This window comes from Budorcas taxicolor, chromosome 11, assembly GCF_023091745.1.
Source record: "Budorcas taxicolor isolate Tak-1 chromosome 11, Takin1.1, whole genome shotgun sequence".
NCBI classification, from domain to species: domain Eukaryota; kingdom Metazoa; phylum Chordata; class Mammalia; order Artiodactyla; family Bovidae; genus Budorcas; species Budorcas taxicolor.
In genome coordinates, this window is record NC_068920.1 from 157,012,583 (window position 1) to 157,025,895 (window position 13,313).

Sequence of the window (13,313 nt, forward strand, 5' to 3'; positions counted from 1 at the left end):
CTTTTATGTTATCCAAGGGAGACACTGCATTTTTGAGGGAGATTAAACACATGCCTATTCTAGCTGGTGCGGGAAGTGACCAATAAATGTGTGTTGAATGCATGAAGTAATGAACCAAGAGCTGACAGATGGCAATAAAAGTGATGCTGAAGACCCAAAGAGGAGGATTGGTAGGAATCAACTGCGTGTTCAGGGAATGCCTCTCTCAGACCTGAGTGACAAGAGGGAGCCAGCCGCACCAAGAAGTGGGCACAGCCAGCACACAGATCATCGTGGAAGAAACTCTACAACCAGTGTGGCTGGAGCACAGTGGGCCTGGGGGACACTGTGAGGGTACTGTGAGCGGGCTGCGGGGCCGCTGGGGAGGGGCTCAGCCTGAAGAGAAGTTCAAACAGGAGACAGACATGATCTGGTTCACAGTTGCTTTTTGTGTTTTTTAAAATTAATGTTTCAACTCTGTGGCTTCCCATGTAACACTAGTGGTAAAGAACCCACCTGTCAATGCAGGAGACGGTTAAGAGACTCGGGTTCTATCCCTGGGTCGGGAAGATCCCCTGGAGGAAGGCATGGCAACACACTCCAGTGTTCTTGCCCGGAGAATCCCATGGACAGAGGACCCTGGTGGGCTATGGTCCATAGTATTGCAAAGAGCTGGACACGACTGAGCATGCATGCAGTCTGTGAAAAGCAGATTGCAGAGGAGGTGCAGGGGGGCAAGAGTGGAAATGAGGCTGGGTTAGGGCGTTAGGGCAGAATCCACGAGTGAGCCAGTGCTGGCTAAACTGGGGCAGTGGCAGTGCACAGGAGAGAAGGGAACTGAGGGGAGGCATTCTGAAGACAGAAGCAGTAGGATTTGTGAAGGATGGGATGTCAGAGATAAAGCAGTGAGGGGCCTGGAGGGCGGTTCCTAGGTTTGAGGCCTGAGCAGCTGGGAACTCAGATCTAGGGCTAGAGAGAGATTGGGATGAGCTCAAGGAGGCGGCCACCACTGGGGCATGGAGGAGAAGATAGGTGGGGCTCTCCAAGCCAGGAAGACCCCACGGGACAGGGAAGCCTGGCGTGCTGCGGTCCATGGGGTCACAAAGAGTCGGACACGACTGAGTGACTGAACAATGGCAACAACAGCTGGGACGAGGGTGAGACCTTTTCTCAGATCAGAGCGGTCCTGAGAGGAGCTGGACTTAGACAGGAGAGACCCGAGGGCATGGAATTCCCGAAGTATGGGTGAGTCACTCTTTAGTTACAGTCATGAGCTACACACACACACTCTGCTTGCTGCGTACACGTTCCTATCAGGATTCGCCCTTTCCTACTGAATTGATCCAGAGAGTCTGACCCATCTGCAGCAGCAAAATGAAAACTGAAGAATTTGGCCAGGAGGAAGCCACAGCCGATGGGTCAGGAGGCCTGGTCTGCAGGGCGGTGGCCTGGAGGGGACCTGCCTGGGAGCCGGACTCTCACTTCAGGCATCTGGGGGCACAGGGTCGTTGAGCGGGTATCCCAGGAAGGCGGATGGGTGGTGGCGTTCGTGTATTTCAGATTTTCATCTTTCGTGCGGGAGGTGCCTCTCCCCTCTGTGTCCAATGGAGTGCCCCCTGCCTCGGATGCTGTGGAGGATGTCATGATGGGCAAGGCTGTCCCACGCTTCCCTGAGCCATGGCTCAGGTGGGAGGCGAGGTGGGGAGGAGAGGACATCCCCTGATGACTCATCGCCTGTCCCTCCCCGCCTCTCCGTTCTCAGGAGTTCTGCTGATGTCTGCACCCTCGTCTGCCTTCACTTTGCCACAACATCTGTCACCCCCTTCCTGAAACATCTCTCTTCACGCAGCTTATTCCCTTCCCCACCCCCACCCCCACTGCGTTCTGACAGCTGGCTCCTCCCTGACCACTTTTGTCCCTCTCGCCTACGGGCTGTAAGTGTCTGGCGGGGCTCTGGCCCAGCTCTCACCTTTCCTGATCCGAGTCCTGTCCCATGGGGTCTTCCCGGCTTGGAAAGCCCTATCTGTCTTCTCCTCCTTGCCCCCGTGGAGGCTGCCTCCTCGCACTCATCCCTCTCTCTAGCCCTACACCTGCATTCCCACGCCGGCTCCATGAGCCCTCTTCTCGCGTGTTTGTCTGACAGCTCACCCTTGGGGTGTCTGAAATCAAAGTCTGGTTCCAGAAAGTGCTGGTTAGTTCCAGGCTTTCTGAGTGGACCTATTTGGACTTTGAGGCAATATGGTAGACTGCGCAGATGAGCAGTAAGCCCTTTCTTCCCTCCCAATCACCTGCTGCAAACACACATACAAATAAACCAAATTATAAACCAAGAAGCAATGCTGAGCCGGAAGCCAAGAGAGAGAAGTCACCATGTGCTAGAAATAGAGAATGATCTCAGAGTCAGCCCAGGGAGCAGAGTGCAGAGAACTTGCTGTATGGAGACCTTGCCAACTGTCAGGGGGCAAGGGTTCTCATGCCTGCTTATGGTGAGCTGGAACTCAGCTGTTCCCAGGAATCAGAGAGCCAGCAAGTGTCCCCTGCTGGAAAATCTCTGGCCAACCTGGGGCAGCCCCAAGGGAACACAGGTAGGAAAAGTCCCTATGAGAAAATGTCACCTTAGCCTGTACTTCAGGTAGGTAGCTCTTGGCTTTCAGCCCACATGACCAAGAAATGAGGGGTAGTGTCCTATGAAGGTCAGGAGTGCAGACTCTTGAATCAGACTCCCAGGCTCAGCCAGCCTTGGACCTGCCTCTTACGGTGAGGGTTAAATGAGTAAATATGTGAACAAAATGTTTCGTACTATGCCTGGCACACAGTAAGGGCTAGATACGTATTAGCTGCTGCTGCTGCTGCTTTTATTATTATTTTCAACTTTTCTTGACTGTTCTCAAATGGACTGGCAGAGACCACTGTCCCCGTAAGCCAGGTCCCCTGATTTATAACCGGATAATATCATCATCCTCTAGTGATTCCCTTGCTCCTGGTCTCACTCTCTTTCTCACGCTGTTCATTCAGGGAGTGATGGTCCTATGACACAGCTCTGGTGTTTTCACTTGCCTGATTAAAGACAGTTTTTAGCAACCCCCCATCCTTTGGGTGGGGGATGGTCTCTACCCACCACTCCTCCAGAGCAGGGTGCTCTGATGTAACCGTGTTTTTTTTTTTTCTTAAGAAAGTATTCCAGCAATTTTATTGTATAATTAGTGAACAAGTTAACATGAAATTGCATGAGACTTCTTTTCTTTTTCTTTTTTTCTCCCCCTCTCCCCACTGCCTCTATCCCCTTTGGTAACCATGAATTTCTTTTCTGTGTCTGTGAGTCTCTTTCTGTTTTGGAACTAAATTCATTTGTATCAACATTTTAGGTTCCCAATATGAGGGCTATCATATGATAATTGTCTTTCTCTGGCTGACTTGCTTCACTTAATGTGATAATCTCTAGGTTCATCCATGTTGCCGCAAAATGGCATGATTTCATTCTTTTTACGGCTGAGTAGTATTCCATTGTACATATGTACCACATATTCTTTGTCCATTCATCTGTCGATGGATTCTTAGGTTGCTTCCATGTCTTGGCAATTGTAGATAGTGCTGCTATGAACATGATGGTGTGTATATCTTTTCAAATTAGAGTTTTTTCTGGGTATATGCCCAGGAGTGGGATTGATGGATCATATGACAACTCTAATTTTATTTTTTTAAGGAGTGTCTCTATACTGTTCTCCATAGTGGCTGTACCAATGTACATTCCCACTGACAGTGTAAGAGGGTTCCTTTCTCGCCATACCCTCTCCAGCAAATTTATTATTTCTCTACAAATCCATTATTTGTAGACTTTTTGATGATGACCATCCTGACTGTTTTGAGGTGATACCTCGTTGTAGTTTGGTTTGCATTTCTCCAATAATTAGTGCTGTTGAGCATCTTTTCATGTGCTTGTTGGCCATCGGTATGTCCTCTTTGGAGAAATGTCTATTTAGGTTTCCTGTCCGTTTTTTGATTAGGTTGCCCTTTTTTTTTTTTTTTTTTTGGTATTAAGCTGTATGAGCTGTTTTTGTATTTTGGAAATTAATCCCTTGTTGGTCACATTGTTTGCAAACATTCTCTCCGAGATCATAGGTTGTCTTTTTATGGTTTCCTGTGCTGTGCAGAAGCTTCAAGTTCAATTAAGTCCCATTTGTTTATATTTGTTTTCATCACTCTAGGAGATGGATCTAAAAATATATTGCTATGATTTATGTCAACGTGTGTTCTGCCTATGTTTTCCTCTAGGAGTTTTATAGTATCTGGTCTTACATTTAGGTCTTTAATCCATTTTGAATTTATTTTTGTATATGGTGTTAGAGAATATTCTGATTTCATTCTCTTACATGTAGCTGACCAGCTTCCCCAGTACCGCTTATTAAAGAGACTGTCTTTTCTCTTTTGTGTAGTCTTGCCTCATTTGTTGTAGATTAATTAATTGACCATAAGTGTGTGGATTTATTTCTGGGCTTTCTACCCTTTTCCGTTGATATATATGTCTGTTTTGTGCCAGTACCACACTGTTTTGATAACTGTAGCCTTGTAGTATAGTCAACAGTCAGGGAGCATAATTCCTCCAGCTTGGGTCTTCCTTCTCAAAATTGTTTTGCCTATTTAGGATCTTCTTTGCTTCCATACAAATTAAAAAATTTTTTGCTCTGATTCTGTGACAAATACCACTGGCAATTTGATAGATGTTGCATTGAATCTTTAGATTTCCTTCAGTAGTATGGTCATTTTAACAGTGTTGATTCTTCCAGTCCAAGAACATGGTATACCTTTCCATCTATTTGTATTATCTTCAATTTCTTTAATCAGTGTCTTACAGTTTTCAGACCACAGGTATTTTGCCTCCTTAGATGTGTTTACTCCTGGGTATTTTATTCTTTTTGATGTATGTTGTAACCATTTTGATGTTGCTCTTTTTAATCCATCATTTTAACTTTCATTATACTACTTCTCCAATGAATATTCAGGACTGATTTCCTTTAGGATGGACTGGTTGGATCTCCTTGCAGTCAAAGGGACTCTCAAGAGTCTTCTCCAACACCACAGTTCAAAAGCGTCAATTCTTTGGTGCTCAGCTTTCTTTATAGTCCAATTCTCACATCCATACATGACTGCAGCCTTGACTAGACAGACTTTGGTGGCAAAGTAATGTCTCTGCTTTTGAATATGCTGTCTAGGTTGGTCATAACTTTGCTTCTAAGGAATAAGCATCTTTTAATTTCATGGCTGCACTCACCATCTGCAGTGATTTTGGAGCCCAAGAAAATAAAGTCTGTCACTGTTTCCACTGTTTCCCCTTCTATTTGCCATGAAGTGATGGGACCAGATGCCATGACCTTAGTTTTCTGAATGTTGAGCTTTAAGCCAACTTTTTCACTCTCCTCTTTTACTTTCTTTTTTTTTTTTTTTTTAGAATTTTTTCAATATTTTAATGAGAACACTTTCTCACCATCTTTAAATAGAAATGACTTCCACTTTTTACTCTGAAGCTGCTGGGCTGTTGCTGTCAGCACTTCTTCGCTTCCTGGTCCGTGGGGTTCAGAAGCCACCTCACAACCAGCTCACCAGTGCTTTTCAGGCACGTGTTGGACATGTCCTCCTCTGTTGGGAGACCCTGGGGCAGCTTCAGGGGCTTGATTCTTATCAAATGTTTAACCACTTTCAGCTTTGCATTCACTGAAGGGATATTCTTGTGAACTTGAGGAGTGTGTGCTTTTTGTAACCCAAGCATCTTTATTATATCTTTCTCCCAATATGGACGTCTTTTTGTACTTTTTATTCTGGTAACAATATGCAGTTTATGAGGTTGCTGCGGATCCCCACCGTATTTTTCATGATCTTCAGGTGAAGGCCGAAAAACTTCATCTGGAATTCTTGACCTCGTAAATTTGTGACGAATCCAGTCTGTACAAACAAGAGGTTCCACACCTTTTGTTGCCGTTTGTAGTCTCCCTGGGGGCCTCTGAACTATTGAGCGCAAAATCCCTGCCATGGCTGTGATGGCTGTTCTCCTTAGAGGCAGCAGTTGCTAGAAGTCTCTCAGCCTTAAGTTAACCACTGAGGAGAACAGGAGCCGAGGAAGGACCCCTCCTCTTTTACTTTCATCAAGAGGCTTTTTAGTTCTTCTTCACTTTCTGCCATAAGGGTGGTGTCATCTGCATATTCATTGGAAGGACTGATGCTGAAGCTGAAACTCCAATACTTCCGCCACCTAATGTGAAGAACTGACTCATCTGAAAAGACCCTGATGCTGGGAAAGATTGAAGGCAGGAGGAGAAGGCGATGACAGAGGATGAGATGGTTGGATGGCATCACCGACTTAATGGACATGAGTTTGAGTAAATTCTGGGAGTTGGTGATGGACAGGGAGGCCTGGCGTGCTGCAGTCCATGGGGTCGCAAAGAGTTAGACACAACTGAGCAACTGACCTGAACTGAGCACTGCTTCTCAGGTGGCGCCAGTGGTAAAGAATCTGCCTGCAAGTGCAGGAGATAGAAAAGATGCAGGTTTGATCCTGGGGTTGGATAGTTCCCCTGGAGGAGGAACTGGCCACCCACTCCAGTATTCTTGCCTGGAAAGTCCCATGGACACAGGAGCCTAGTAGACTCCAGCCCATGGGGTGGCAAAGAGCTGGACACGACAGAGCATGCACACTACTACACTGCTTCTAGTTTTATAATAATGAATATTTTGTCAGTTAAGTTTTAGCTGTCATTTGGATTTTTAACTCTAGGTTTCAGTGATCCCTTGAAGTTAGGGAAGATACTGAGCTTAGGTGATAGAGGGGTTTTGGTGTGTTCCAGTGGGTATTTCTCAGGACAACTTGCATTTGGGAATGAGGCATTTGAGGAGAACCTTTAGGTAGGGAGATTCTTGCAGGGTGCAGAGGACATAATAGAAGCATTTTGGCAATGGCAGCAAATATCAAAAGTTTTCATACCTACTTCACACCTACTTCCTTGCCCTGAAAAACAAACCATAACCTTTCAGCTGTGGCCGGTGGAGCATCTACTGCCACCAGCAACATAGCAACCCAGAGCCCCAGGTCACGTGCGGAAGAGATGCAAGAGCTGGCTAGAGGAATTTCCTGTTCAAACACAGCCACAATCAACTCATTCTTTCCCCTTTGATTAGTATTCAACTGTTCATGCTTAGCTGCTTGTGATTTGCATCCTCTTGGCAAGTTGAGTTAAAAGATCCGGAAAAGGAGAATAAGCTGTCAAATTGGCCATCACATGTCCACAGTATCCAAAATGACCTAGTCAAAAGCATACTTTGCCAAATGGTGAGTTTCCATCTCTCTCTTACCTTCCCAGTCTTGTCCAAGGCAACACCTGCCTACAGTTCTGCCAAACTGCTGCTCCCTTGAGCATCGCTGTGTGTTCCCACTGCCAGCCCACTGCTCATACTTTCTTTGGCCTCTGGGGCCTCGCCAGCCTCATCTCTGCTAGTTGAAGCCCAGCACGACTAGTTTCCAGGATCACCTTTTCCTGGTTCCTCCTTCCCATAATGGCGTTTGTTCTCTTCTTCCAGAGCCCTCTCATAGTGCTTCTGACTCTTCCATGCCTTAGCCAGCCCTTTCCATGGCTCAGCCACACAGACCAGCTCTGGACCCAGGATGGACCCTTGGCAAACTTCCATTCAAGGACCAAGCTCATCCTCCTGGCTCTACTCTTGGGCTTTGTGGGAATGTCTCTTGGGGTTGCCATGAGCATAATTCATTTAAAACTTAGCAAAATTACTGGAAACATATGATTAAAGTTGATCTATAAGATTATACATTGTGTATTTATGTTTGCATGTATTTATTTGTATGTGCATATAAACTGTCAAAGAATTGTTTTTTAAAAAGATAAAATAATGACTCATACAAGTATAAAATGATTATTTGTCAAATATTTTATTTTAACTCATTAATTAGTGAGAGAATCAGTAAGATATTCAGTTCAGTTCAGTTCAGTCACTCAGTCATGTCCAACTCTTTGCGACCCCATGGACTGCAGGATGCCAGGGCTCCCTGTCTATCACCAACTCCCGGAGTTTACTCAAACTCATGTCCATTGAGTCGGTGATGCCATCCAACCGTCTCTTCCTCGGTCGTCCCCTTCTCCTCCCACGTTCAATCTTTCCCAGCATGAGGGTCTTTTCATGAGTCAATTCTTCGCATCAGGTGGCCAAAGTATTGCAGTTTCAGCATCAGTCCTTCCAATGAATGCTCAGGCCTGATTTCCTTTAGGATGGACTGGTTGGACCTCCTTACAGTCCAAGGAATTCTCAAGAGTCTTCTCCAACACCACAGTTCAAAAGCATCAATTCTTCAGCTTTCCTTATAGTCCCAACTCTTACATCCATACAAGACTACTGGAAAAACCATAGCTTTGACTAAATGGATCTTCGTTGGCAAAGTAACGTGTCTGTTTTTTAATATGCTGTCTGGTTGGTCATAACTTTTCTTCCAAGGAGCAAAGTGAAAGTGAAAGTCGTTCAGTCGTGTCTGACTTTTTGTGACCCCATGGACCATACAGTCCATGGACCTCTCTAGACCAGAATACTGGAGTGGGTAGCCTTTCCCTTCTCCAGGGTATCTTCCCAACCCAGGGATCAAACCCAGGTCTTCCTCATTGCAGGCGGATTCTTTACCAGCTGAGCCACAAAACAAGCGTCTTTTAATTTCATGACTGCAGTCACCATCCGCAGTGATTTTGGATCCCCCCAAAATAAAGTCTGTCACTGTTTCCACTGTTTCCCCATCTATTTGCTGTGAAGTGATGGGACCAGATGCCGTGATCTTAGTTTTCTGAATGCTGAGTTTTAAGCCAACTTTATTTCAAGAGAACTGAGAATACTTTACTTTATGGTCAGGTGAAGAATGCTGAAATAATCTTTAAAATGGATAGAAAATTAGTATTCCCAGAGTGATGATCAGTGGGATACTGTGAGACATCAGTTGCTTTAATATGGACTGGAATTATTTGCATTACTACATTTTCTACAGGTTAACATTTATTTTTACAGAATTTAAAATAGCCTTAGTCAGAGATAGAGATGGATAGCTTGCTAGAATACTTATTAAATTTCAGAGTCACAGTTTTCCCTCAAGTTACTTATAACAGTCTCCATTGCATCTAATATTTTACATTAGTTATATGGCTTTGTAGTTTGTTTTTCAGAAGCCAATAGTTCATATCTAAAGAATTTAAGAATTACTTTTTTGAAGTGCCCTTGTTTCATTCCTTTCTCATTGCATCTTCAGTCTGTTGAATCCATTGATCCATAGATTATCCACAGCACTAAAAATTCTTTCCATACCAACAGTAGACACTGGAATTGAAATAGGATTTTGAGCCAGTTTTAACATATTTGAAGCAACACGTTCTTTGTTGAAAAACATTTCCACGTATCAAGAACTGTTTCTCTCAAGGCAGGGAACAAGCTACCAACGTCCTCATAAAGAGGATTTGGAGGACTTTTTTTTAATTCCATGGAGCCTACTTACCAGAAGAGGGGAATTTTTCATCATTATTCAAATATAAGTGCCACATACAGGCTCTCTAGCAGCATGATAAGGGGCATTTCCAAAAGCAACATGTTTCTTCAGGTATCTGACCAAGATGTGTGATCATCCTGGCTTTTAACCTGTGGTTGAGGAGTCCCATTTATCCCTTGCAGCAGATGTTTGTCACCATGTAAATTATTTAAAATCAAAAGGCTGGGATTTATTTTTACCTTGTAATTTTAATTCAGTTTCTATACATAATTATGCCCGTTTCTCAATCTTAATGTTGTATATTTTTTCATTTTACTTTACTTCATAGAGGTGTTACCTGTTTTATTGCTATTAATAAAATTTAGCTCTTGGGTTTAGTTATCATGTCTATAGTTTTGGTGTTTGGTTTTATATTGTATGTTTTAAACATGGTTTCTGATTTTATCTATATTAATCAGTTTCTCCTACTTCACCCCTCCTTCCAATTTCCATAGCTTTTTGAGTTGAGTGTTAAGCTCATTTACATTCATATTGTTTAGTTATATGAATTAAAAACCATGCATTTTTTCCCTCTCAGTACACTTTCGACATCATCACATAGTTTAACATATCATGATCTGTATATTCTTTATGTTTCTGGTTTATAAATAGTTCATTACCCTTGCTTTTAGTTCTTCTTTTACTCAAGAATTATTGGAGTATTCAGAAATTTCCAAAGAATTGAATTTTTAAGTTGTCGTTAGTTTTCTTATTCTTTTATTTAATTCAGTAGATTTTTAGGCAGCATTTTCTCTGCGTCAGGAACCGTAACAGACTCAGGGTGTTGTGGAATGAATATAACCAGCATGGTCACAGCCTTCATGGGAGTCATCCTTTGCTGAGTGAAACACAGATGTAATCACGTAATTGGTCACAATTGTAATAAATGTTATGGAAGGAAAAGAATCTCACGGCGGCCCAGCACTTCTAAACTTTACCGGAAGTGAAGTTGCCTGTTGTATTTAGTGAGCTTTTCCTTTATGTTGTTTAATCTTGTTTCTCTTTTCCTGAATGTGAATGCTTTTAGTATCTGTTTCACTCAGGTAAGCAGATAAGTTGTTTTTTTGCATGTAGTTCTGATGGTTTCTTCCTGAGGCTTCCTGTAAACTCATTTCTAAAGGACTCTCAATGCATATGAGGTTTTCAGTTTATGGCACTACTTGTAATAAAAGTTTAAAACAAGTAAATGCTGTTCTTTTTGAATAAACAAACCCTATATTAAAAAATTAAATCCTGAAAGAATTTTTCAGCGTAATACGTGCACATGAATTTTAAAAATCACTAAATACTGAAAGGCTTAGTGAAGCAGCTAACACTCATTGCTCCATCTCTGCAAAACCCAATCACTCCCTAGGGGCAAACACTCAGCTATTTAGCAGCTTCTTTGGTAGTTTCTGCCATATTTCCATCAATGTGTTTTTGCTGCAATTTCTCGAGACTTTGGACAGTATATGGTGACTTCTTTGTAAGATGGATGTTGGTTTAGTTTTCCTAAACCGTCTTCCCTCATTCTTCACAAACACTCATGTTACCATAATTACATCACTTGAGTTAAATGAGTATTCTTGTTTTAATTATTAGGAATGTGTAAGTATGGTTTTCCATAAATGGCTCCTCCATACTTAAGTGGTTAAGTGTGAATAACACATTCTTTCCGGAGTATCCCTTTGTTTCCCTGGCATTTCTAATCCCCTTTTAAGGAAAAATTCTTACTCTAGCTACTGCTTATCTACCAGATATTTTATATGTATATGTAAAATACACGTATAAACATATGTAATATTATATAATATCTTACCAGGCCTTATGTATATTATACATAAAATCTTTGAATTATTTTAATTTTATTTTTATTATACATAATAAAGTATGTCCGTTCCCTTCCTCCACCCCACCAATGTGCTATCCCATCGGGTTTTCTGTCGAGTCTTCTGTCTCTCTGGAGACCTCTTCTGGGGTGGAAGGATGTAGACCAGTCCTTCTTAAGCCTTGCTGTTCATCTGTCCTCTGCCTTTGCCACTGCTAGTGTGGATCCACCATTTCCTGCATCCCGTACCCTCCAGTCCTTGGTTTATTCTTTGGTTTTGCTAAGGGAAGTTCTCAAGTAGTATGCAAATGCTTGCTTGGGAGATAGATGTTCTTTTCCATGCCTTCTAACATCCTGTGCATTCCTGCTGAGAAATCTGATGCCATCCTGAATCTCATTTGTGGCCACAGAATGAAGCAGATGCGTGAAGTTAACTAGACCTGGCCCTTCCGAATGTGTGCGTGTAGGTGGGGTGGAGGGTGGGTAGGAAGTATGTGTGCAGACGCAAGGTTAACAGAGGGAGGTGTGGTCTGGAGAGGCCTGGTTTTAAATTTGGGAAGTGTGCAAATGTGGCTGCCTTTGGTTGGCCCACTCCACTAAAGAACTCCAGTTGTTGGCTGGAGGTCAGTCTTCAGGGTATCTTTAGGGACATCCTCCAGGACTGTGATCATGTTGGCCTCGTGTCCATGTCAGGACACAGATGACCCCCTGATCAGCTCTGTGGTGCCATGCATCGAGGTACTTGACAGTCTAGGCAGATCGGCCAGACGTGCCAGGGGACATGGGCAACCCCTCAGCTGGGTCCAGAGAGCCAGTGGAGGCAGCTTTGGACACCAGTCTGGCTCAGCAGCAGTGTGTACGAGGACGACATAGGGATTTGTTGAGGTGCTGGAGGAACATAGGCGACTGCCAAAGCATTCAGTGGGCTTCTAGGTTGCATTAATAAAGACATGACCTCCCAGCCGAGAGGGTGAGGGGCCTGCTCAACTTCACAATGGGGCCATTTAGAACCAGAGGATCTGGTTCTGTTCTGGGTATATGTTGTTTATTTAGTGACTTTCTTATCCTTAAACGTTCATTTCAAATGCTTCTCTCTTTAAATCTTCCCTTGATGGTTCCCTTGCCCATAATTTACCTACTGTTGGTCTGAGTTCTTATCTCTACTTACTTACTTACCATGTTGCTGTAATATACATGTCTCTCCTCTACTGAATCAAGTTCCCCAAGGGTACTCTGAAAAGTTACTTAATCCTTGTGATTATGAACCTGAAATAGCGGCAGTCATCCTGGCTCCATCTTCGTCCCTGGGCTTTGTAAAGATGAGTTGTATGTTTTGGTGCTTTACAAACAGCAAATGGGAGATGATGGCGTTATTTCCTGTCCATTTGCTAATATGATGAATAACAGCCTTAAATTAACAGGCTGGTTAAGCAGCCGTTGTTCCTAGCATCTGTGTAGCATCCTCTGATGCGTCCTGAATTTCTCAATGGAAAAAAAAAACAGAAAACTCGCTGTTTATTCTCCAACTTCTTTACTGGGGACGTCCTTTCAGCTTTTTCCTTTGCCTTTCCTCTCTGAAGTCTTTAAGCTGTTACTGCTCAGCTGGGCTGTTGCACAGCTGCATCCTCTGTGACTCCAGAGGCTGAGGATCAAGGAATTAGCCAGGGCAGCCTGAATTCCCTGATGCACCAGACATGGCCTCAGCCTGGGATTTGCAGACCTGGGTCCCGGGAACCCCAAGGGCTGCTTCAGTTGGAAAGTCTGGCTTCCCCTGATGCTGGGCAGTACTGCTCTCCTTCTTTCTGCTGTGTGATGGAGCTGTTGGCCACTGGCCTACGTTAGTCTAATGGATGTGGCAGGGTGGCTGGTTCTGGTCCTTGCACAGACCATGGGGTCTCAAAACCACACTTGACCAAGGATGCTCCTGGCCTAGGGTCCCTCTCCACTTATGCTCCTGGGCTCAGCCAT

At 43.8% G+C, this 13,313-nt stretch overlaps 2 protein-coding genes across 4 annotated transcripts in view; one reads left to right on the forward strand and one right to left on the reverse strand.

Annotated features, from left to right (window-relative positions):
• The window catches only part of RALGPS1 (Ral GEF with PH domain and SH3 binding motif 1), a 300,327-nt gene that overhangs the window by 123,079 nt on the left and 163,935 nt on the right, over positions 1–13,313 (forward strand). The window lies entirely within an intron of this gene.
• Positions 5,458–6,093, reverse strand: LOC128055327 (39S ribosomal protein L30, mitochondrial). The gene has a single exon (XM_052647836.1). The coding sequence runs from the start codon at positions 6,002–6,004 to the stop codon at positions 5,519–5,521; it is 486 nt and encodes a 161-aa protein (XP_052503796.1). The 5' UTR covers positions 6,005–6,093; the 3' UTR covers positions 5,458–5,518.

What these genes read in the sequence shown, in the direction of transcription:
- LOC128055327 (XM_052647836.1), bottom strand. Translation starts at nt 6,004, where the DNA reads ATGGCAGGGATTTTGCGCTCAATAGTTCAGAGGCCCCCAGGGAGACTA.